The sequence below is a fragment of the Notothenia rossii genome, assembly GCF_949606895.1.
Source record: "Notothenia rossii genome assembly, chromosome: 11".
In the NCBI taxonomy this organism is placed as follows: domain Eukaryota; kingdom Metazoa; phylum Chordata; class Actinopteri; order Perciformes; family Nototheniidae; genus Notothenia; species Notothenia rossii.
The window spans coordinates 58,610,952-58,637,912 of record NC_136910.1 but is presented as its reverse complement, the minus strand read 5'-3'; the positions used below and the strand labels follow the sequence as shown (position 1 = coordinate 58,637,912).

At 38.6% G+C, this 26,961-nt stretch overlaps 1 protein-coding gene and 1 pseudogene across 2 annotated transcripts in view; one reads left to right on the top strand and one right to left on the bottom strand.

Moving 5' to 3' along the window:
• LOC307025356 overlaps positions 1–26,961 on the bottom strand; it is a 246,475-nt pseudogene that overhangs the window by 167,590 nt on the left and 51,924 nt on the right. The gene's annotated exons all lie outside the window — the stretch shown is intronic.
• LOC307024363 (scavenger receptor cysteine-rich domain-containing protein DMBT1-like) overlaps positions 1–26,961 on the top strand; it is a gene marked incomplete at its 3' end in the record, with an annotated part of 85,008 nt that overhangs the window by 13,048 nt on the left and 44,999 nt on the right. Inside the window, exon 6 of the mRNA XM_079658428.1 lies at positions 840–1,136. Within this exon, the coding sequence (XP_079514554.1) occupies positions 840–1,136 (297 nt within the window). The remainder of the gene's footprint in view (positions 1–839; positions 1,137–26,961) is intronic.

The following is a 26,961-nucleotide window of genomic DNA, read 5'->3' as shown; positions in this document are numbered from 1 at the left end:
GTGTGTGTGGTTGTTTGTCTCTCTCTTTCCCCCTGATTGTCTCCAGATGCAGCCTCTCCCTCAGGTGCTCCCAATCCCCAATCAGGGCCTCCATAAAGGACCTGAGGAAGGCTGCAGTCGCTCTCTCCGTCTCCTCTGGCTGCATGGTGTCTCTATTTGGGTTCAAGTTTATCTTAGTTTGCGTTGCAAGTTGGCTGGTGAGCCCTTTTTCTTTTGTAAAATAAATTAAAAGACCATCTTGTGGCTTCAGAGATCAGTTTCCTCTCCTTTTTCTCTCGCCAGGTCATTTTATATTGTGTTACTTCCCTTTGGTTCCTCTAGCTCAGTAGGGAACGTAACGAATGCACCGGTTTTAATTTAGTCTCAATTTACATTATTTAATTTAATATTCTGTTTTTGTACATATCATGTTGTATATTGACTTCTTGCATTATATTGTTTCATTTTTCTAAAGATTTGACTTTTTTCTTCAATTTTGACTTTGTTCTCAGACTTTTTAAATTTTTCCCCGAAATTTTGACTTTTCCTCAAAAATTTTACATTTCTTTAGAATTTTGTTTTTTTCTTTGAATTTGATTTTGTAAACCAAATTTTAATTATTTCTCAAGTCGACTTTTTTCTCAAAGTTTTTGACTTTCTTCAACATTTGGACTTTTTCCTCAAAATGTCTCATTGCCATTTCTAACCTGTAGCTCATGTGCATATGACAATACAACCTTTGCATTTGAATCTGATATACATGTAAATAGAATCTGAAATAGAGGAGCTGCAGCTGTGATTGGTTCATTTCATCAAACTCTCTTTATTCTCTCTCTGATCTCTCTCTTGTTTCTCTTCAGAGCCTTATGAGGTCAGACTGGTGGGAGGAGAGAGTCGCTGTGCAGGAACTCTCAGCGTGAAACATCGAGGAGAATGGAGACCAGTGGATGGCTCTTCCTCTCCCTGGAACCTGAAGACAGCAGCTGTTGGCTGCAGAGAGCTGGACTGTGGCTCTGCTGTTTCTGTGGGAGAGAGAAAGGCGTCCTCAATGAGAATTGTGTGGAGGATCTATCCTCAATGTGTTCGGTCTGCATCTGCTCTGAGGGAATGTGCAAAATCAAGTTCCTCTTCCCACCTCCTGACTCTTACCTGTTCAGGTAAGCTCCTTTAACCTCTTAAGCCCAAGAGACCCCGGTACCGGGCAGGTCTTTTTTTAGAATTGGAATTTTTTTTCTCAACATTTGACATATTTCTTCATATTTGACTCATTTCTCAAATTTAGATTTTTCTCCAAATTGGACTTTTTCCTCGAAATTTGACTTTTTCTCAGTGTTTTTGAGTTTTTTCTAAAATTTTGACTTTTTTCTCAGAGATTTGACTGAAATTTTGATTTTCAAATAAATAAAAAATAAGAACATTGAAATATAAGATAAAGCATTAAATACAATAGAAATGTAAAAGTAACTGTTTCTTCACCTCAGTTTGATCTTCTGTCCTCTCCAGACTCTGTCAGGCTGGTGAATGGGACCAGTCTGTGCTCAGGTAGACTGGAGGTGAAGTCTGACCAGTCTAACCCGTCCTGGTCCTCAGTGTGTGAGGCTGACTTTGACCAGCAGGATGCTCAGGTGGTCTGCAGGCAGCTGGGCTGTGGGGCTCCTTCATTCCTCCAGGGGGCGCTCTATGGAGAAGGGGAGGCTCCAATGGGGACCAAAGAGTTCCAGTGTGGAGGCTATGAGTCTGCTCTCCTGGACTGTAGCTCAGCCTCAGAGAGAAACACCTGCTCACCTGGCACAGCTGTTAGCCTCACCTGCTCAGGTAGAAGACTCAAAGGTTTAAATGTTTTATTGTCATATGTACATACGCAAGATTGTAGAAATGGCAATGAAACTCTCCTGACCTGAGCTCCTCCAACAATGCAACATATATAATAAAATACAAATATACAAAATGGTGCAATAAGTCTATATGCAAGAAGTCTCATCTCACAATTTACTTATTTATATAAAAACCGTTTTTAATTTAGTCTTAATATCATTTAATTTCATATTCTGTTCCTGTACATATCATATTGTATTTAAATGTATATAGAATTCTTGCACTATTTTTTTTAAATAAAAATTGGACTTTTTTATCCAATGTTGACTTAGATCTCAGAATTTTCAAGTTTTTCCTCACATTTTTATTTTTACTAAAAAAATTATTTTTCCTCAAAATGTTACGTTTTTTTTAGAAATTGATTTTGTCCACCAAAGTTGACTTTTTTGTCAATGTTGAATCTTTCCTCAGAAATGTGACTTTTCCCTAAAAAATGTAACTTTGTCCTCAAAGATTCTCATTGCCATTTCTAACCTGTAGCTCATGTGCATATGACAATAACACCTTTGCATTTGATAAACATGTAAATAGAATATAAAATAGAGGAGCTGCAGCTGTGATTGGTTCATTTCATCAAACTCACTTTATTCTCTCTCTGATCTCTCTCTTGTTTCTCTTCAGAGCCGGTCAGACTGGTCGGAGGAGAGAGTCGTTGTGCAGGAGACCTGGAGGTGAAACATCGAGGAGAATGGAGAGCAGTGTGGGACGCTACCTGGACCCTGAAGACAGCAGGTGTTGCCTGCAGAGATCTCGACTGTGGCTCTGCTGTTTCTCTAGGAGACAGAGAGTCCTCAAAGAGATCTGTGTGGTGGGTCTGTCCTCAATGTGTTCAGTCTGCATCTGCTCTGAGGGAGTGTGCAGTATCAAGTTCCTCTTCCCACTTCCTGACTCTTACCTGTTCCGGTAAGCTCCTTTAACTTTGAGTCTTTTTTTAGAATTTGATATTTTTTTTCAAATGTTGCTTTATTGAGGTTTCAATATTGAGTTGAATAATTAAAATGAAAGTTCATGAAATCAAATATAATCTTCTATAACCCAATGAAAATGCATCATATTTTGTGTGTCTTTGGTTTTCTTTCCTTGTGTGGAGAATAAAAGCTCTATAGCTGAGAGAGGAAAAGTACTCTAGATATTTTAATATTACCAACGGAAGAGGGCCGTTGACTTTAATATCACAACTGAAGAGGGACAGTTGAAGAGATTTTAATGTATTTGATTTCACACCTGGTAATCTGTGAGGGTTTTCCTCTGAATTCCAGTGGAAGAGGTTTTTAATGCAACTGAAGAGGGACAGTTGAAGAGAGATTTACCAAATAAAATAATAAATGTAAAACTGTGAATTGAGGTTTTTGATTAGTAATTTACCACAGCATGAAATATGTTGTATGATTGTCACATTGTAACGAGAGAAGGTAAAAACCCTTTAAAAGTGTGGACCATGTTCTTAAAATAAAATCATCCCACCTTTTTGGACTGGGATAACTCCAAATAAATCTGCGCTCTCCTCTCCTGCTTTAAGGTACGATTGCACAACTGCCACAGTCACACTTAGGTAGGACCTCACCTCAAGGCCCTGACACACCAAACTGACACCAAAGAACACGTCCCGATGGACCCGACTGTTGTGTCGCCTCACGTCTCCTGCGTCTTGGCCAAAAATTCGCACTGGAACACACCGCAAAGACTTCAGCCGGCGGCCAAGTAGCACGTACGCACTGCGCGTTCGTGAATGGCAATAACTCTCCTTGCCAGCAGGGGGCGGTGGTTTGTATTCGTCAATCAAAAGAGGCAACCGGAAGACAGATTGCGTGATATATACAAACTTCTGCTCTCTGAAGCAGAAAGAAACTATTTAAGCATTGTGGCTGGCAACCTTAAAGTACTGCTGCTACCACATTCCATGCATCAGTAATTATGATCCAAGATTATAATAATATACAACAAACACTGAAAGGCAAATGATGTGTCATCATGTACATCTGTATCTTCTGACTTTTATTGTAGTAGGCTATAGCTAATTATATCCTCATTCTAATGTTGTGTTATCTAATGGCTGTAGTATGAAGGTACGAAATAAAGTTTTCTATTTTGCAGTAGTGGTAAAAAGTGGTTTATTATCAAATGTAGAAAAGCACAATGTAAACAATCGACAAAAAAAAGTGCGTTGTCTGAATTGAAAAAGCAGTTAACTGAACCTGGTTCTTCAGAAGTTAGGTGAGACCTTGCTGATCCAGGTGGATCCGAGCCTGGCAGTAAACTTACATAGACTCAACAGCTTCTGTTAGGTCAATTAGAAGGTCTGATTAATTGCCAGAATGATTAATACAGGCCTGCCGACTCCAACAGCAGGAAACACAACAACAGTGAAATAAATATTATACATATTCTGAAAGTAGAAATAAATCACTGATCTGAGCCCACCTGACTCTGTGCTGATGATGAAGGTCTTTGCTTTGCATAAAAGAAAACATATTTTTGTTGTGCATTCAATATGTTTTGTGCCATTTAAAACATTTCATTTTGATGATTTTCGGGATAATATGACCATTTTGTTTCCCTTGTTAATTGTGACATGGCCTTTTATGTCATGGAATATTATTCTGTTTATTATTCCATCTAAAATCTACCTTTATCTCCCCTAAACTTCAGGCAGAAGCTAGAGTCACGAATGTACAATGTCACATCTCCACGATGCCTGGGGCTACATGCATGTGACGATGGATTATTCACTCGGCCTGCTTCATCTCTTGCTGCAGCGATTGTCATGCGAATCCGAGCAACATTTTAGCATTTATTTGAAAGATCATGTTTGTTTCAAAAGAGCGGGAAAATTGCCTTAATGTCTCCAATTTGACACCCCTGAATCCGAGGGTTGGAGGCATGACACGGTTCAAGTGTGAGCCTCCAGTCCCAGTGCATTGTGGAGATTTGACCTTGTACATTTCAAATACCCCAGATCCTGCGGTTAACTATTTGAAGTGTACAAATACATGACAGCAGGATCTCAGGTCTGCGATGTGGACAGTACACCTCAGATACATCACTATAAGACCTTTGGTATTTGAAATGTACAAGGTCTTATTTCAAAGATGCCAAGGGCTACATGCATGTTGCTTTGAATTAGTCACCTGTGGGGCGACTGTTCTCAGTACACCAACCCTTATGCAAATTGGAGCAACTTCATTTTGACCTGTTTTTCAGGAAATGTTCAGTGATGACTTTGCAAAGGTCTAAAAATCAAAGGTTCTCCAATCATCTCCAAAATCGACACACTCAATCCAGGGAATGGAGGCAGGACACAGTTCAAGTATCAGCTTCCTGTGTATTTGAAGTGTACGTCCACTTCAAATACACAATACAATGCAGTTATGTATTTTAAGTGGACATGGAAATAAGACAAGATAAGATGGTACTGTTATTGATCCCAAGTTGGGAAATTGTTTTGATTGTTTTATATCTCCTAAGTGTGTTAATAGGATCAACAGGTGTGCATGGCCACCAAACGCTCTGCGTGTTATCCAAGGGGCCCCAAGTTTCCCTCTACCAAATATGGAGGCCCTGCAAGGTCTCTACATTTTTGACATTGTCCAATTGTCTCCATTTTCACAACAATAAATTATAGGGTGGCCAACATTGCACAGTCCAAATATCAGCTTCCTGTGTCAAGGCATTATTGAGATATGGCCCTGTAGTGTGTTCCTAGAGGATGTCCACTTCAAATACATAACTGCGGTATCTCGGGTATTTGAAGTGTTGCGTGGGACACCCGACAGAGAAGGGACATGAGTCGGCGGGACCCCCGACAGAGTACGGGGAGCTTGAGTCGGCCGAACCGCCAACAGGACACAGGTGGCTGGGGCCGGAACCGGAACCATGGCTGATGGGGCCGGAACCGGAACCATGGCTGATGGGGCCGGGACTGGAGCCGGAGCCACGGCTGTTGGCCTCACCTCCTCAGGGGAAAGATTAAAATGTTATTATCATTATGCACATAAGCTACAGTCACTGACACTGCAAAACACTCTGGGGGGCCCAGGCAGAAAACAGACCCTCAAAACATCCAGCACAACCGGGTCAAAGTTATGGGACTAGGAACACATTTCCCCAACAGCTGTAATTGGTTCTTTTAATCAAACTCACTTCATTCTTTCGCTGATGACTCTTTTGTTTCTCTTCAGAGCCGGTCAGACTGGTGGGAGTAGAGAGTTGCTGTTCAGGAACTCTGGAGCTGAAACATCACGGGGAATGGAGACCAGGTTGAAATTCAGAGAAAAACTTCCAAATCTGAGAAAAATGTCAAATTCTGAGATTGCTTTTAATTCAGAGTTCAAAATTCTAATTCTGAAAAAAAGGGAAAATCTGCGAAAAAAATAAAGATTTGAGATAAAAAGAGAATTTATGAGAAAAAGGTCATTTTTTTAAGACAGTCAAATTTGAATCAAAATGTAAAATGTTCAAAAAAAAGTCAAATAATGCGAAGAAAGTCCAAATTTGAGTAAAAATAATATTCGATTTTTTTTTTCAAAATTTCAAATTATAAGAAAAAAAGTCAAATTCAGAGTCAAAATTCTAATTCGGAATAAAAAGTCAGAAGCTGAGAAAACGTTGAAAGAGCAGGGTTTATGTCACTTTGGTATTTATGACATGCTGAGTGATTGATTTATGACCCACATAAAATCCTTAGTCCCGCCTCTAACCCTTTGATGTGACACCTGTTGTAGTGACCTCTATGACCCTCTAATCTTTTCTGATTTGTTTGTTTAGCTTATTGTTTTATTGTCCCTCATAAAGTATGCTGCACTCAGCATGTCGTAAATAACAAAGTGACATAAACCCTGGTCTTTCAACTACTAACGTCAAACACAGCGGAAAATTCAAATTATGAGAAAAGTCATGATCTGAGAAAAAAAGTCAAAATTTGAGAAATAAATCTAAATCTGAGTAAAAGGTTAAATTCTGAAGGAAAAAAAGTCAAATGATGTGAACAATCTCAAGATATTAGAAAAAATATAAATTCTGAGAAATTTCAAATTCTGAGTAAAAAGTCAAAGTGAGATTCCTGACTCATTCCTGCACCTCGTTAACAACATGGATGTCTTCATTCTCCAGGAGAGCACCCGTACGCTAAGTGTTTCATCTGTGGGGAAACGGGCCACCTGTCACGTGGCTGTCCTGATAATCCGAAAGGACTTTATGCACAAGGTACAAACACAACATGCATCACATTATATATGAGTTTATTATAAAGCTGTTTCAATGAGTGTGTGTTTCTGCAGGAGGGAGCTGTCGGGTTTGTGGCTCAGTGGAACATTTTCAGAAGGACTGTCCGGAGCACCAGGCCACAAGTGAGTCTCTGCTTCTGTTTCTAAAACTCGCTTCAAAAGAATCAAATGAAGTTAGGGTGACTGTGGCTATATAAGTACAGACAATTATGAACCATTAGCGATACATTTCAGGCCTTACACATGTCACTGTAAATATATACACATCAACTGTAGAAAATATCTATATAAAATAAAATATCTTAACGGATTTGAACACGTCTGTAAGGGAAACTTCTGCATCAATGGAGAGTCAGGACTCAGAGAGACACGAGGAGAGTTGGAGCTTTGATGTCAAACACTGATAGTTTATTACAAGTATAACGGCCGGAGAATTCATATCACATGTCACAGCAGCAAAAGGTTCTGACTGCACGGGTGGGTTGACATGTCAATTCTGATCAGCCTCGCATCTTGGTAGACCCTTTAACTAGTTTACAGAGAGCCAAATCCACATATTGGGGATGGGCACAGGAGATGTCTCTCACATCTGTGGTGCATAGAAGCCAGGGTTCTCACAGTCGTAAAACCCCCCCTGTGCCCGCTAGGTCAGGCCATAAAACCTGGTAGTATCAACATACGACTACATTATCACATTCCTAACGGGAGATTAGAAGCAGGGTTGGTCGTAAATGTCAACACACAGAATAGGTTAAATATCTAGGAGTAAAGACAGAAATATTCTTTGACAACGTCTTCCTCCACCATGTCTTTTATTTATATATATGTATTTTGTTTGCAGGTAACTCGCTGACAGTTCCCCGGCTCTCGGACAACATAAGCGCAGACCACGAGGACGTTCATGTTCCCATGAAAGAAAAGCAAACCTAAACAAACCAAAGTGGTAACGTTCTGATCAGAACACACACACACACACACACACACACACACACACACACACACACACACACACACACACACACACACACACACACACTCTGCGTTCTGATCTGAACACAAAAAACTCACAAATCTCGATGTAAAGGACCGTTGCCATCGAGTGAAGACGTTCTCCGCCTGGTTCCCTTTGTGTATATATTTTTTATAAAGTATTGCTTCTGTTTATTCAAAGTGTTTCTCTGTTCTGGTGCTGCAGCAACAACAACAACACTGATAATGGTAATGAGACATATCAAATAAAAACAAATATAAAAATAGTATATAATAATAATTAAAAAAAATATTTAAAAAAATATCGTTAAAAATATAATATGAAAACATATATTTTTAAAATAGTAATAAATAAGTAATTTATAAAAACGGTCTAATTTAAAGATACATACAGATAATGAATCATCTATTAAAATAATATAAAGCTAATATGAACATACAGTATAATAATACAAATGATGATTAACAGAGTGAACAATATTACTAATTACTAAATCATGAATAATTTAAAAAATATCATACGATTAAATTAAAAAAAAATATTTTACAGAAGGGCCAAAAAGTTAGGAAACAAAGAAAAACAAAACTTCTTAATTTAAGAAAATATTTCTAAAATATAATAAATACTTATTTTATTTAATAACTATTTAATATTTTTCAGCATTTACAGCCTTTCTGTATAAATATATTATTTAAATAGTGGGTTTAGTGCCATTGTTATGTGAAGACTCGGCCACTAGGGGAAGCAGTATGGAGGCATGAGACAATTAGCTACTAATAAACTGAGTTCTTAAATTCTAATGAAATGATGAACGATGATCAGAAAGAGATGCAATGATTTTATACATTTTATATCATTTCTACACCTCTGTGACTCATATTCAGATATAAAAGAAACAAGGGGCGTTGCCACAATTGTTCATAATAAAAATGAATGTACACTGAACAAAAATATAAACGCAACATTTTTGTTTTTGAGATGAACTCAAAGATCTAAAACATTTTCTAAATACACAAAATAACCATTTCTCTCAAATATTGTTCACAAATCTGAAAAGATCTGTGATAGTGAGCACTTCTTCTTTGCCGAGATAATCCATCCCACCTCACAGGTGTGGCATATCAAGATGCTGATTAGACAGCATGATTATTGCACAGGTGTGCCTTAGTCTGGCCACAATAAAAGGCCACTCAGCAGGATCCATTCTTGCCAATGCAGCAAAATCCACATCATTTCAAGCTATTTGGCCAATACGGGAGGTTGTCCATTTCAAATACTTAACAATGGGATTACCCTTATTTTTCGTCACCATTCATTTTCAGCGCAGGATCGCTCGTCGTCCAGTGCCGACAAACATATTTAAACGTCAGCGCGGCAGGCCCTCCGGAGCAAAAGTTTTTGAAAAGACTTGATGTCCGCAAGAGGCTTCTGAAGTTGGATATTGAGTGGATTTTTTAAAATGTGGCCAAGCATGACAAAAGTTTGGTTGTTCAAACTGGACGTCGGGATGAGTCCCTGCCCTGAATCCGAGGGCCCTAGCTGCTCTGGGACAAAAACCGCGACCGAAAGATGCGCAATCCAAAACATTTCCTGCAATAACTCTGCTTTTATGGCCTCGAGAGCTTCCATATTGCTGGTGGTCTTTTCACACCACTCGAGGAGTGGGTGTACCAAAATTGAGGTCTCTGGGTGGCCAGGGACGAGAACCGCAGCAAAAAGAAGAAATGTGCTTTATTTTGAATGGCCGTTGAATTCGGTCCATCTTGGGACACTTGTGCATTGCTACACACATTGAGGAGGTTAACATTGCCCTCAAGCAATCTCTCTCATATTTACAACACTTATTCATGAGTGGGATTGGATGTCGGGCACAGCAGTGCAGCCTCCTAGGCGTGAGCACGCATCTCCACGATGCCTGGGGCTACAAGCATGTGACGATCGATTATTCACCCGGTCTGCTTCATCTCTCGTTGCAGAGATTTTCATGCCAATCTGAGCAACACTTTAGACATTGCTCGGATTGTATCTGTGATGTATGTAGTGTCTCTACTTTAAAGAGTCCTCTCCTGCTGATGTTCAGGTGTATATCAGAATGTAGTGTCTCTACTTTAAAGAGTCCTCTCCTGCTGATGTTCAGGTGTATATCAGTATGTAGTGTCTCTACTTTAAAGAGTCCTCTCCTGCTGATGTTCAGGTGTATATCAGTATGTAGTGTCTCTACTTTAAAGAGTCCTCTCCTGCTGATGTTCAGGTGTATATCAGTATGTAGTGTCTCTACTTTAAAGAGTCCTCTCCTGCTGATGTTCAGGTGTATATCAGTATGTAGTGTCTCTACTTTAAAGAGTCCTCTCCTGCTGATGTTCAGGTGTATATCAGTATGTAGTGTCTCTACTTTAAAGAGTCCTCTCCTGCTGATGTTCAGGTGTATATCAGAATGTAGTGTCTCTACTTTAAAGAGTCCTCTCCTGCTGATGTTCAGGTGTATATCAGAATGTAGTGTCTCTACTTTAAAGAGTCCTCTCCTGCTGATGTTCAGGTGTATATCAGTATGTAGTGTCTCTACTTTAAAGAGTCCTCTCCTGTTGATGTTCAGGTGTATATCAGTAGTGTCTCTACTTTAAAGAGTCCTCTCCTGCTGATGTTCAGGTGTATATCAGTAGTGTCTCTACTTTAAAGAGTTCTCTCCTGCTGGTGTTCAGGTGTATATCAGTATGTAGTGTCTCTACTTTAAAGAGTTCTCTCCTGCTGATGTTCAGGTGTATATCAGTATGTAGTGTCTCTACTTTAAAGAGTCCTCTCCTGCTGATGTCCAGGTGTATATCAGTATGTAGTGTCTCTACTTTAAAGAGTCCTCTCCTGCTGATGTTTAGGTGTATATCAGTATGTAGTGTCTCTACTTTAAAGAGTCCTCTCCTGCTGATGTTCAGGTGTATATCAGTATGTAGTGTCTCTACTTTAAAGAGTCCTCTCCTGTTGATGTTCAGGTGTATATCAGTAGTGTCTCTACTTTAAAGAGTCCTCTCCTGCTGATGTTCAGGTGTATATCAGTAGTGTCTCTACTTTAAAGAGTCCTCTCCTGCTGATGTTCAGGTGTATATCAGTATGTAGTGTCTCTACTTTAAAGAGTCCTCTCCTGCTGATGTTTAGGTGTATATCAGTATGTAGTGTCTCTACTTTAAAGAGTCCTCTCCTGCTGATGTTCAGGTGTATATCAGTATGTAGTGTCTCTACTTTAAAGAGTCCTCTCCTGTTGATGTTCAGGTGTATATCAGTAGTGTCTCTACTTTAAAGAGTCCTCTCCTGCTGATGTTCAGGTGTATATCAGTAGTGTCTCTACTTTAAAGAGTCCTCTCCTGCTGATGTCCAGGTGTATATCAGTATGTAGTGTCTCTACTTTAAAGAGTCCTCTCCTGCTGGTGTTCAGGTGTATATCAGTATGTAGTGTCTCTACTTTAAAGAGTACTCTCTAAAAGACTGAAACAACACTGTTGTGAAATAACATTTCCTTAAAAATGTCTTAATGTTGTTCCTGGCTGCTGCTTTTTATGCGTTCACTAACTTTCATAATGATGCCACTTATTTTTATACCTTTAATTTCTTGCTTTAGGAATAAAATATTTCTGATCCTGTTTTAAAGAATCTTTCTTCTTGCAACACGTTTTAATGTTTTATTTCATTATCAGTGATGCAATACCTCCTTACACACTCTCCAGGGGAACACTCACACTAAAGCAGTGGTTCTCAAACCTTTTCTGTCAGGCCCCCCCCTTTGGAGAAAAAAATAAGTCGGGGCCCCCCCAACACAAATATCTGCCAATACCCAGCAACTTGGCACAGCCATTGAAGAGGAGTGGACCAACAGGCCACAATCAACAACCTGATCAACTCAATGCCAAGGAGATGTGTTGCACTGCGTGAGGCAAATGGTGGTCACACCAGATACTGACTGGTTTTCGGACCCCCCCAGACCCCCCCAGTAAAGCAAAACTGCACGTTTCAGAGTGGCCTTTTATTGTGGCCAGCCTAAGGCACACCTGTGCAATAATCATGCTGTCTAATCAGCATCTTGATATGCCACACCTGTGAGGTGGGATGGATTATCTCGACAAAGGAGAAGTGCTCACTATCACAGATTCTTTCAGATTTGTGAACAATATTTGAGAGAAAAGGTTATTTTGTGTTTATAGAAAATGTTTTAGATCTTTGAGTTCATCTCATGAAAAATGGGAGCAAAAACTAGTGTTGCATTTATATTTTTGTTCAGTGTACATTCATTTTTATTATGAACAATTGTGGCAACGCCCCTTGTTTCTTTTCTATCTGAATATGAGTCACAGAGGTGTAGAAATGATATCAAATGTATAAAATCATTGCATCTCTTTCTGATCATCGTTCATCATTTCATTAGAATTTAAGAACTCAGTTTATTAGTAGCTAATTGTCTCATGCCTCCATACTGCTTCCCCTAGTGGCCGAGTCTTCACATAACAATGGCACTAAACCCACAATTTAAATAATATATTTATACAGAAAGGCTGTAAATGCTGAAAAATATTAAATAGTTATTAAATAAAATAAGTATTTATTATATTTTAGAAATATTTTCTTAAATTAAGAAGTTTTGTTTTTCTCTGTTTCCTAACTTTTTGGCCCTTCTGTAAATTATATTTTTTTAATTTAATCGTATAATATTTTTTAAATTATTCATGATTTAGTAATTAGTAATATTGTTCACTCTGTTAATCATCATTTGTATTATTATACTGTATGTTCATATTAGCGTTATATTATTTTAATAGATGATTCATTATCTGTATGTATCTTTAAATTAGACCGTTTTTATAAATTACTTATTTATTACTATTTTAAAAATATATGTTTTCATATTATATTTTTAACGATATTTTTTTAAATATTTTTTAAAATTATTATTATATACTATTTTTATATTTGTTTTTATTTGATATGTCTCATTACCATTATCAGTGTTGTTGTTGTTGCTGCATTACCAGAACAGAGTAACACTTTGAATAAACAGAAGCAATACTTTATAAAAAATATATACACAAAGGGAACCAGGCGGAGAACGTCTTCACTCGATGTCAACGGTCCTTTACATCGAGATTTGTGAGTTTTTTGTGTTCAGATCAGAACGTAGAGAGTGTGTATTCTGATCAGATGTAGAGAGTGTGTATTCTGATCAGATGTAGAGAGTGTGTATTCTGATCAGACGTAGAGAGTGTGTATTCTGATCAGATGTAGAGAGTGTGTATTCTGATCAGACGTAGAGAGTGTGTATTCTGATCAGATGTAGAGAGTGTGTATTCTGATCAGATGTAGTGAGTGTGTATTCTGATCAAATGTAGAGAGTGTGTATTCTGATCAGACGTAGAGAGTGTGTATTCTGATCAGATGTAGAGAGTGTGTATTCTGATCAGACGTAGAGAGTGTGTATTCTGATCAGACGTAGAGAGTGTGTATTCTGATCAGATGTAGAGAGTGTGTATTCTGATCAGATGTAGAGAGTGTGTATTCTGATCAGACGTAGAGAGTGTGTATTCTGATCAGACGTAGAGAGTGTGTATTCTGATCAGATGTAGAGAGTGTGTATTCTGATCAGACGTAGAGAGTGTGTATTCTGATCAGACGTAGAGAGTGTGTATTCTGATCAGACGTAGAGATTGTGTATTCTGATCAGACGTAGAGTGTTACGTTACCACTTTGGTTTGTTTAGGTTTGCTTTTCTTTCATGGGAACATGAACGTCCTCGTGGTCTGCGCTTATGTTGTTCGAGAGCCGTGGAACTGTCAGCGAGTTACCTGCAAACAAAAGACATATATATAAATAAAAGACATGGTGTAGGAAGACGTTGTCAAATAATATTTCTGTCTTTACTCCCAGATATTTAACCTATTCTGTGTGTTGACATTTACGACCAACCCTGCTTCTAATCTCCCGTAAGGAATGTGATAATGTAGTCGTATGTTGATACTACCAGGTTTTATGGCCTGACCTAGCGGGCACAGGGGGGGTTTTACGACTGTGAGAACCCTGGCTTCTATGCACCACAGATGTGAGAGACATCTCCTGTGCCCATCCCCAATATGTGGATTTGGCTCTCTGTAAACTAGTTAAAGGGTCTACCAAGATGCAAGGCTGATCAGAATTGACATGGCAACCCACCCGTGCAGTCAGAACCTTTTGCTGCTGTGACTTGTGATATGAATTCTCCAGCCGTTATAATTGTAATAAACTATCAGTGTTTGACATCAAAGCTCCAACTCTCCTCGTGTCTCTCTGAGTCCTGACTCTCTATTGATGCAGAAGTTTCCCTTACAGACGTGTTCAAATCCGTTAAGATATTTTATTTTATATAGATATTTTCTACAGTTGATGTGTATATATTTACAGTGACATGTGTAAGGCCTGAAATGTATCGCTAATGGTTCATAATTGTCTGTACTTATATAGCCACAGTCACCCTAACTTCATCTGATTCTTTTTAAGGGAGTTTTAGAAACAGAAGCAGAGACTCACTTGTGGCCTGGTGCTCCGGACAGTCCTTCTGAAAATGTTCCACTGAGCCACAAACCCGACAGCTCCCTCCTGCAGAAACACACACTCATTGAAACAGCTTTATAATAAACTCATATATAATGTGATGCATGTTGTGTTTGTACCTTGTGCATAAAGTCCTTTCGGATTATCAGGACAGCCACGTGACAGGTGGCCCGTTTTCCCACAGATGAAGCACTTAGCGTACGGGTGCTCTCCTGGAGAATGAAGACATACATGTTGTTAACGAGGTGCAGGAATGAGTCAGGAATCTCACTTTGACTTTTTACTCAGAATTTGAAATTTCTCAGAATTTATATTTGTTCTAATATCTTGAGATTGTTCACATCATTTGACTTTTTTCCTTCAGAATTTAACCTTTTACTCAGATTTAGATTTATTTCTCAAATTTTGACTTTTTTTCTCAGATTATGACTTTTCTCATAATTTGAATTTTCCGCTGTGTTTGACGTTAGTAGTGGAAAGAGCAGGGTTTATGTCACTTTGTTATTTACGACATGCTGAGTGCAGCATACTTTATGAGGGACAATCAAACAATAAGCTAAACAAACAAATCCTAAAAGATTAGAGGGTCATAGAGGTCACTACAACAGGTGTCACATCAAAGGGTTAGAGGCGGGACTAAGGATTTTATGGGGGTCATAAATCAATCACTCAGCATGTCATAAATACCAAAGTGACATAAACCCTGCTCTTTCAACGTTTTTCTCAGCTTCTGACTTTTTATTCCGAATTAGAATTTTGACTCTGAATTTGACTTTTTTTCTTATAATTTGAAATTTTGACAAAGATTTTCGAATATTATTTTTACTCAAATTTGGACTTTCTTCGCATTATTTGACTTTTTTGTGAAAATTTTACATTTTGATTCAAATTTGACTGTCTTAAAAAAATGACCTTTTCCTCATATATCCTCTTTTTATCTCAGATCTTTATTTTTTTTCGCAGATTTTCCCTTTTTGTCAGAATTAGAATTTTGAACTCTGAATTAAAAGCAATCTCAGAATTTGACATTTTTCTCAGATTTTGAAGTTTTTCTCTGAATTTCAACCTGGTCTCCATTCCCCGTGATGTTTCAGCTCCAGAGTTCCTGAACAGCAACTCTCTACTCCCACCCGTCTGACCGGCTCTGAAGAGAAACAAAAGAGTCATCAGAGAAAGAATGAAGTGAATTTGATTAAAAGAACCAATTACAGCTGTTGGGGAAATGTGTTCCTAGTCCCATAACTTTGACCCGGTTGTGCTGGATGTTTTGAGGGTCTGTTTTCTGCCTGGGGCCCCCAGAGTGTCTTGCAGCGTCAGTGACTGTAGCTTATGTGCATAATGATAATAACATTTGAATCTTTCCCCTGAGCAGGTGAGGCCAACAGCCGTGGCTCCGGCTCCAGTCCCGGCCCCATCAGCCATGGTTCCGGTTCCCACTCCAGCCCCCTGTGTCCTGTTGGCGGTTCGGCCGACTCAAGCTCCCCGTACTCTGTCGGGGTCCCGCCGACTCATGTCCCTTCTCTGTCGGGTGTCCCACGCAACACTTCAAATACCCGAGATACCGCAGTCATGTATTTGAAGTGGACATCCTCTAGGAACACACTACAGGGCCATATCTCAATAATGCCTTGAAACAGGAAGCTGATATTTGGACTGTGCAATGTTGGCCACCCTATAATTTATTGTTGTGAAAATGGAGACAATTGGACAATGTCAAAAATGTAGAGACCTTGCAGGGCCTCCATATTTGGTAGAGGGAAACTTGGGGCCCCTTGGATAACACGCAGAGCGTTTGGTGGCCATGCACACCTGTTGATCCTATTAACACACTTAGGAGATATAAAACAATCAAAACTATTTCCCAACTTGGGATCAATAACAGTACCATCTTATCTTGTCTTATTTCCATGTCCACTTAAAATACATAACTGCATTGTATTGTGTATTTGAAGTGGACGTACACTTCAAATACACAGGAAGCTGATACTTGAACTGTGTCCTGCCTCCATTCCCTGGATTGAGTGTGTCAATTTTGGAGATGATTGGAGAACCTTTGGTTTTTAGACCTTTGCAAAGTCATCACTGAACATTTCCTGAAAAACAGGTCAAAATGAAGTTGCTCCAATTTGCATAAGGGTTGGTGTACTGAGAACAGTCGCCCCACAGATGACTAATTCAAAGCAACATGCATGTAGCCCTTGGCATCTTTGAAATAAGACCTTGTACTTTTCATATACCAAAGGTCTTATAGTGATGTATCTGAGGTGTACTGTCCACATCGCAGACCTGAGATCCTGCTGTCATGTATTTGTTCTGTACACTTCAAATAGTTAACCGCAGGATCTGGGGTATTTGAAATGTACAAGGTCATATCTCCACAATGCACTGGGACTGGAAGCTCACACTTGAACCGTGTCATGCCTCCAACCCTCGGATTCAGGGGTGTCAAATTGGAGACATTAAGGCAATTTTCCCGCTCTTTTGAAACAAACATAAACTTTCAAATAAATGCTAAAGTGTTGCTCGGATTCGCATGACAATCGCTGCAGCAAGAGATGAAGCAGGCCGAGTGAATAATCCATCGTCACATGCATGTAGCCCCAGGCATCGTGGAGATGTGACATTGTACATTCGTGACTAGCTTCTGCCTGAAGTTTAGGGGAGATAAAGGTAGATTTTAGATGGAATAATTAACAGAATAATATTCCATGACATAAAAGGCCATGTCACAATTAACAAGGGAAACAAAATTGTCATATTATCCCGAAAATCATCAAAATTAAATGTTTTAAATGGCACAAAAAATATTGAATGCACAACAAAAATATGTTTTCTTTTATGCAAAGCAAAGAACTTCATCATCAGCACAGAGTCAGGTGGGCTCAGATCAGTGATTTATTTATACTTTCAGAATATGTATAATATTTATTTCACTGTTGTTGTGTTTCCTGCTGTTGGAGTCGGCAGGCCTGTATTAATCATTCTGGCAATTAATCAGTCCTACTAATTGACCTAACAGAAGCTGTTGAGTCTATGTAAGTTTACTGCCAGGCTCGGATCCACCTGGATCAGCAAGGTCTCACCTAACTTCTGAAGAACCAGGTTCAGTTAACTGATGTTTCAATTCAGACAACGCACTTTTTTTTGTCGATTGTTTACATTGTACTTTTCTACATTTGATAATAAACCACTTTTTACCGCTACTGCAAAATAGAAAACTTTATTTCGTACCTTCATACTACAGCCATTAGATAACACAACATTAGAATGAGGATATAATTAGCTATAGCCTACTACAATAAAAGTCAGAAGATACAGATGTACATGATGAAACATCATTCGCCTTTCAGTGTTTGTTGTATATTAATATAATCTTGGATTATAATTACTGATGCATGGAATGTGGTATTAGCAGTACTTTAAGGTTGCCAGCCACAATGCTTAAATAGTTTCTTTCTGCTTCAGAGAGCAGAAGTTTGTATATATCACGCAATCTGTCTTCCGGTTGCCTCTTTTGAATGACGAATACACACCACCGCCCCCTGCTGGCAAGGAAAGTTATTGCCATTCACGCACGCGCAGTGCGTACGTGCTACTTGGCCGCCGGCTGAAGTCTTTGCGGTGTGTTCCAGTGCGAATCTTTGGCCAAGACGCAGGAGACGTGAGGCGACACAACAGTCGGGTCCATCGGGACGTGTTCTTTGGTGTCAGTTTGGTGTGTCAGGGCCTTGAGGTGAGGTCCTACCTAAGTGTGACTGTGGCAGTTGTGCAATCGTACCTTAAAGCAGGAGAGGAGAGCGCAGATTTATTTGGAGTTATCCCAGTCCAAAAAGGTGGGATGATTTTATTTTAAGAACATGGTCAACACTTTTAAAGGGTTTTTAGCTTCTCTCGTTACAATGTGACAATCATACAACATATTTCATGCTGTGGTAAATTACTAATCAAAACCCTCAATTCACAGTTTTACATTTCTTATTTTATTTGGTAAATCTCTCTTCAACCTTCCCTCTTCAGTTGCGTTAAAAACCTCTTCCACTGGAATTCAGAGGAAAACCCTCACAGATTACCAGGTGTGAAATCAAATACATTAAAATCTCTTCAACTGTCCCTCTTCAGTTGTGATATGAAATTCAACAGCCCTCTTCCGTTGGTAATATTCAAATCTCTAGAGTACTTTTCCTCTCAGCTATAGAGCTTTTATTCTCCACACAAGGAAAGAAAACTAAAGACACACCTTCTTACCCATATATGTGGGGAAAGGTCATGACCTCTGGTGTGCTGGACTGGACAGATCCAGACTTGTCTCCTATGGTATGGTCCAAACACATTTTGGGGCTCTAGTACTTTTCCATTGAGTCAGGGGTCTCCTCTCTACAGCCTGTTGTGAGTGAAGACAACTGTCTCCCCTCTGCTAAACAGTAACACCCATAGTGATAAACTATAAGAGGCTTTAAACTACATTTTCCAAAGCACAGACATGTTGTATATATTGTGAGTATAGAACAACATGAAATATAATACATTTTCATTGTGGTTCATACAAGATTATATTTGATTATATGAACTTTCGTTTTAATTATTCAATTCAATATGGAATCCTCAACAAAGACACATTTTGGAGGAAACAATCAAATTCTTTAAAAAAGTTACATTTTGATGAAAAAGTAAAAATTTGGAGGAAAAAGTAAAAATGTGAGAATAAAGTCAAAAACTCTGAGAAATAAGTCAGAGGAGCTTACCTGAACAGGTAAGAGTCAGGAAGATGGAAGAGGAAGTTGAATATACACACTCCCTCAGAGCAGATGCAGACTGAGCACAGCCAGAGACGATCCACCACACAGGTCTCTCTGAGGAGTCCAGTCTCTGTGCGACAGAAAGAGCAGAGCCACAGTCCAGATCTCTGCAGACAACTCTTGCTTCCTTCAGGGTCCAGGAAGGAAAAGCATTCACTGCTCTCCATTCTCCCTGAACTTTCACCTCCAGGTCTCCTGCACATTGATTCTCTCCTCCCAGCAGTCTGGCCTCATCAGGCTCTGAAGAGAAACAAGAGAGAGATCAGAGAGAGAATAAAGTGAGTTTGATGAAATGAACCAATCACAGCTGCAGCTCCTCTATTTTAGATTCTATTTAAAAGTATATCAAATTCAGATTCCAAGGTTTTAATTTGATATGCACCTGAGCTACAGGTTAGAAATGGCAATGAGGAATTGAAGTGAAAACCTTCAACATGTCGAGAAAAAAAGTTAAAATATTTAAAAAAAGTTAAATTTTGTAAAAAAGTCAACATTTGAGGAAGAGTATATTATAGTGCAAAAAGTCTATATACATCTAAATACAATATGATATGTACAAGAACAGATAATGAAATTAAATTATGTACATTAAGACTAAATTAAAAATGGTTAATTTTGGTGATAACTATTTATTAGGGCCGGGACTTTAACGCGTTAATTAAGATTAATTAATTACACAAAAATTAACGTATTTTAATCGCACTTATTATTGTACCGCGGAACGTTTCTCACTGGATGAGTTTCAGGGGTACCGATTATACTGGAGCACCAACTAACGTTCATGACTTCAGACAACAACAAACCACAGTGAACAATAGTCAAACGTGAACGAAGAAGCTGATGAGACCGCTTTGGTTGGCCCCGTGGATGGGACATTTTGTTTTAAAAAACGGACGGATGGAAGCGTCGATAAGAGCACGGTTGTTTGCAAATTATGCAAAAAGGAATTTGCATATCACCGCAGCACATCAAGCCTCAAGTATCACCTCAATGCAAAACATATAGCAGCTAGCATGGAAGCTAGCGTGGACGTTAGCCCGACTCCGAGTACAAGGACCCACACCCAATTCGCGTTGATCAAACAGTGGCCTATGCAACAGAGAGATTTTATTTTTCATCAGGATATTGGAAGAATAGGAGGGATTGAGGTCAATCACTGGCACTTTTTTATTTTATTTTAAATGGTACACTTTATGTTGAACTATTTATTACGTTGTTGGTGCAACTGGCACTTTATGTTGAACTGTTTATTGTTTGGTCAAGGTTATTGAGAGAGTTGGACTGAAATGGATTAGATTTTTTAAATCAACTGTTGGTAAATCAACAAAGTCTGTTATGGCCTCTGAAGCAACAGAGAGATGTTTTCTAATAGTCAGGGTCTCCAATGTTCTGAATGTACTTGAAAGTATTGTGTTTTACTTCAAAAACAAAGTGTTATAGTTTACAGAAGGTCTACCTACCTATAGGCTACCTGAATCTCTGAAATGTACTATATTCCTAAATATGCTATTGCTACACTTTATGGCAAAAATTGCACTTTTCTGTAGGTCTTGGTTAAGAACCACCTTGAAAAGAATAAACAATGTTTTGTTGCTTAAGCTTATGTATTCAGTCATTATTCAATGGTATACTAAAATCCATGTGAAAAAAATTGCTTCTCACTGTTCTCAGGTCAGATATTTATATGTGATTAAAAATGCGATTAATTTTGATTAATTAATTACAAAGCCTCTAATTAATTAGATTAATATTTTTAATCGAGTCCCGGCCCTACTATTTATATAAATACGTAGATTGAGACTTCTTGCACTAGTTTTTTTATTTTATTATATATGTTGCATTGTTGGAGGAGCTCAGGTCAGGAGAATTTCATTACTCTGTAGCTCATGTGCATATGATGATAAAAGCTTTGAATCTTTGAATCTTCTACCTGAGCAGGTGAGGCTAACAGCTCTGCCAGGTGAGCAGGTGTTTCTCTCTGAGGCTGAGCTACAGTCCAGGAGAGCAGACTCATGGCCTCTACACTGGAACTCTTTGGTCCACATTGGAGCCTCCCCTTCTCCATAGAGCGCCCCCTGGAGGACTGAAGGAGCCCCACAGCCCAGCTGCCTGCAGACCACCTGAGCATCCTGCTGGTCAAAGTCAGCCTCACACACTGAGGACCAGGACGGGTTAGACGGGTTAGAGTTCACCTCCAGTCTACCTGAGCACAGACTGGTCCCCCCCACCAGCCTGACAGAGTCTGGAGAGGACAGAAGATCAAACTGAGGTGAAGAAACAGTTACTTTTATTATTGTATTTTATTCTTTATCTTTTATTTCAATTTTCTTATAATTATTTGAGAAAAAGTCAAAAACACTGAAAAACAGTTACATTTAGCTAAATAAGTGAAATTTGGAGAAAGAAATCTAAATTTTTGAAATAAGTCAACATTTTGAAGGAACAAGTCAAAGGAGCTTACCTGAACAGGTTAGAGTCAGGATGTCGTCAGAGGAATATGATACTGTACACTCCCTTAGAGCAGATCCAGACTGAACACATTCAGATCTGATCCACCACACAGGTCTCTTTGAGGACGCCTTTCTCTTTCTCTCTCCAACAGAAACAGCAGAGCCACAGTCCAGCTCTCTGCAGAGAACACCTGCTGTCTTCAGGGTCCTGAGAGAGGATAAACCCCCCACTGGTCTCCATTCTCCCTGATGTTCCACCTCCAGAGTTCCTGCACAGCGACTCTCTCCTCCCACCAGTCTGACCTCATCAGGCTCTGAAGTCAGATTTGGAGAAACAAATCAAATTCTAAAAGATTTTTTTTGTATTTTTTGTATTATTTCTTTCCAACATTTTCTTAAAATGTGTGTGTGTGTGTGTGTGTGTGTGTGTGTGTGTGTGTGTGTGTGTGTGTGTGTGTGTGTGTGTGTGTGTGTGTGTGTGTGTGTGTGTGTGTGTGTGTGTGTGTGTGTGTGTGTGTGTGTGTGTGTGTGTGTGTGTGTGTGTTTAAATGTGCGTGTGTGTGTTGGGGTAATAATAACTTTCCACTTTGCCAGACTTGGAGCTGAATGTGTGTGTGTTATGTGTTTTAAAATCTACGTCAGAGAGAGAGAGAGAGAGAGAGAGAGAGAGAGAGAGCGAGAGAGAGAGAGAGAGAGAGAGAGAGAGAGAGATGAGAGAGAGAGAGAGAGAGAGAGAGAGAGAGAGAGAGAGAGAGAGGAGGGTGATGTAATGCCTGTGTGCTGTCCACACACAGGCATGAAAAAGATCTTTCAAAGCTTCGCCCATTCACTTGAATGGGTTGACGTAGAAGATTTTTAATCTTCACCGAACTGCATTGTGGGGAGCGGAGCATGGCTTTGCAAGCATCGTGAGCATCAAAAGTTGAGCAATGTTCAACTTTTGATGCTGGGAGACTTTAATATGTTATTGAAAAAAATGTACATACAATCAAAAAACAGCTGCGGGTAAAATGTACCCGTTGGCGGTTCTAGTGTTAAAGAGGATTAGAAAAATAAACCCACCTCTGTGGTCATTTGGGTGTATTTGCCATATCTCTGGAACCCATTGGTCGATTTTGATGATTGACATATCTTTTTAACCGTTAGAGCCAATAAAATCGAAGGGAGGTTCCTAAAATCCATCAAAACATTACCCATTGGTGAATGAGTGATGCGTAGCCAGAAGGCCGAAAACAGGAAACTGTCAAACACTCTCGTAGCTATCATAGCAGCTATATGAAAACTCTGTCATTGAAATAAAAATGGAATGATGGATTATCAGTAATCATTTCAAAGTGACACAGGCACATTGGATTAACCTTCAGCAGCGTTTTTATCATTTTAATGCCATTGAACACAACTTTTGATCAGAACAACAGCATAGGTAAGACAATGTCCCGTGTTTGCTCCGTAAAGCTATATGGTGTGATGTCCGTATTCGCTTCCTATTCCGTTAGTTGTGATAGCTCAGTGATGCTACTTACATTTCTGGAATCTGTAAAATCTCAGCTTGCTAATAGATATCTTCCGATCTGATAGGTAATAAGGGTATTTTACCATGAGTTCTGTGCCATTTTTCTCTCAGGGCTCATTTAGACGCTTCTTGTGAGACTTGTGTTTTGTTTCGGTAAAAATGTAGTTTCTTCCCGTTAAGTTGGAATGACACATTAATAGGTTTTTAAATGTTAAGAAGCCCTGAGACACATTTTCGTGAAAAAAAATAACAGGTTTAACAGTTTGATCAGACCTACTAATTGACCTAACAGAAGCTTTTGAGTCTATGTAACTTTACCGCCAGGCTCGGATCCACCTGGATCAGCAAGGTCAAGAGTAACCACCCTTGATTGACGGGATAGGAGACTAAAAGCTTTAGGAATCCAAAGTAAAACATATAATAAGTACCCTGTATTAAGATTGAGGCAAAACAAGTACAATTTGACCTTTTTAGAGAGGTTTACCTTTGGGCACATTTGGATACCATCAGTGCCATTTGACCTTTTTCAGGTACCATACTGTAAAAATATTTGTATTATCACTATAGGTAATCATTCCATCCAAATACAAGTGTTTTTATAAAAAAAAAAAATATATACACAAATATTTTTTAATTACATTTCTTTGTGTGTGTGTGTGTGTGTGTGTGTGTGTGTGTGTGTGTGTGTGTGTGGTATCTTTCATTATTTATTCAGATATTTCATATATGTGTGTTAGTGTGCTGGTTTATGTGGTCTAAGCAGATATATGGTATGAATAAACACCAACACTACGGGGACACTTTGTATTAGCAGGACAGGGTCAGTGTGCTGCTGACTGACAGAGTGGAAGTGTTTCTGGAGAGCTCAAACAGTAAAAGTCTTCAAAATCGAACTATTTTACAAAAACAAACGTTTTGTTAAATCTTTGTTTGAACACAGCGCCCCTGCAGTTGTTCTGGGGTACTGCTCCAGCTCACGAATATTAACACTGTAATTCAGGTTTTTATTAAAAATTCATTTTTTTTTGCTATGACACACACTCACATCGCACTCACACACACATGGACAAACATATACTTGCACACACACAAACACACACTCAAACACACTCACACACACAAAAAAACACAGCAAAAAAAACTGAATTATCAGGGGACAATCTGACTTCCAATCTAAAAGCTCGGGTTTTGAACCAGCTTACAAGGCAGCGGCCACTGCATATCAAATCATCAACACTTATTTGTATATCCCAATATCACAAAACAGGTTTGTATCAAAAGGCTTTAGGGATTAAAAACAAACAACAATAATATTACAGCAAAATGGAAAGACAAGATAGTGTGTAAAACAGAATTAGAAATAAAAGATAATAAAATAAGACAAAACAAAAGACAACACAAATATATAAAACAATAAAATAAAGTACCATAAAATTAAATATGTACAATTTAATGCCAGCTCTAACTTAAGACTTTGGTAAAAGAGGAAGGTCTTCAATGCACTCTTAAAAGGGTGGACACTGATAATAGTTGAATCCAGAGAAAGGTCGGCAAATGCTCTGACATATTGTCCAGCTCTAACCACAGAGCTATCCCGAGGCATGAACAAATGTTTTAAGTGTGATCATTTTGCACTGTGAAGAAACATATTTCCTGAATTAACTGGTTCTTGAATTTTTACTCAGAATTGGACTTTTATCTCAAATTTAGTTTTTTTTATCACAGAATTTGACTTTTAAACTCAGATTTAGATTTTTTCTCCGATTTAGATTTTTTTTTCTTCAGAATTTGACTATTTTGTGTGTGTGTGTGTGTGTGTGTGTGTGTGTGTGTGTGTGTGTGTGTGTGTGGTATCTTTCATTATTTATTCAGATATTTCATATATGTGTGTTAGTGTGCTGGTTTATGTGGTCTAAGCAGATATGTGGTATGAATAAACACCGACACTACGTTGACACTTTGTATTAGCAGGACAGGGTCAGTGTGCTGCTGACTGACAGAGTGGTAGTGTTTCTGGAGAGCTCAAACAGTAAAAGTCTCCAAAATCGAACTATTTTACAAAAACAAAAGTTTTGTTAAATCTTTGTTTGAACACAGCGCCCCTGCAGTTGTTCTGGGGTACTGCTCCAGCTCACGAATATTAACACTGTAACTCAGGTTTTTATTAAAAATTCAGTTTTTTTTGCTATGACACACACACTCACATCGCACTCACACACACATGGACAAACATATACTTGCACACACTCAAACACACTCACACACACACAAAAACACAGCAAAAAAAACTGAATTATCAGGGGACAATCTGACTTCCAATCTAAAAGCTCGGGTTTTGAACCAGCTTACAAGGCAGCGGCCACTGCATATCAAATCATCAACACTTATTTGTATATCCCAATATCACAAAACAGGTTTTTATCAAAAGGCTTTAGGGATTAAAAACAAACAACAATAATATTACAGCAAAATGGAAAGACAAGATAGTGTGTAAAACAGAATTAGAAATAAAAGATAATAAAATAAGACAAAACAAAAGACAACACAAATATATAAAACAATAAAATAAAGTACCATAAAATTAAATATGTACAATTTAATGCCAGCTCTAACTTAAGACTTTGGTAAAAGAGGAAGGTCTTCAATGCACTCTTAAAAGGGTGGACACTGATAATAGTTGAATCCAGAGAAAGGTCGGCAAATGCTCTGACATATTGTCCAGCTCTAACCACAGAGCTATCCCGAGGCATGAACAAATGTTTTAAGTGTGATCATTTTGCACTGTGAAGAAACATATTTCCTGAATTAACTGGTTCTTGAATTTTTACTCAGAATTGGACTTTTATCTGAAATTTAGTTATTTTTATCACAGAATTTGACTTTTAAACTCAGATTTTGATTTTTTTCTCCGATTTGGATTTTTTTTTTTCAGAATTTGACTATTTTGTGTGTGTGTGTGTGTGTGTGTGTGTGTGTGTGTGTGTGTGTGTGTGTGTGTGTGGTATCTTTCATTATTTATTCAGATATTTCATATATGTGTGTTAGTGTGCTGGTTTATGTGGTCTAAGCAGATATGTGGTATGAATAAACACAGACACTACGAGGACACTTTGTATTAGCAGGACAGGGTCAGTGTGCTGCTGACTGACAGAGTGGAAGTGTTTCTGGAGAGCTCAAACAGTAAAAGTCTCCAAAATCGAACTATTTTACAAAAACAAAAGTTTTGTTAAATCTTTGTTTGAACACAGCGCCCCTGCAGTTGTTCTGGGGTACTGCTCCAGCTCACGAATATTAACACTGTAATTCAGGTTTTTATTAAAAATTCAGTTTTCTTTGCTATGACACACACTCACATCGCACTCACACACACATGGACAAACATATACTTGCACACACTCAAACACACTCACACACACACAAAAACACAGCAAAAAAAACGGAATTATCAGGGGACAATCTGACTTCCAATCTAAAAGCTCGGGTTTCGAACCAGCTTACAAGGCAGCGGCCACTGCATATTAAATCATCAACACTTATTTGTATATCCCAATATCACAAAACAGGTTTATATCAA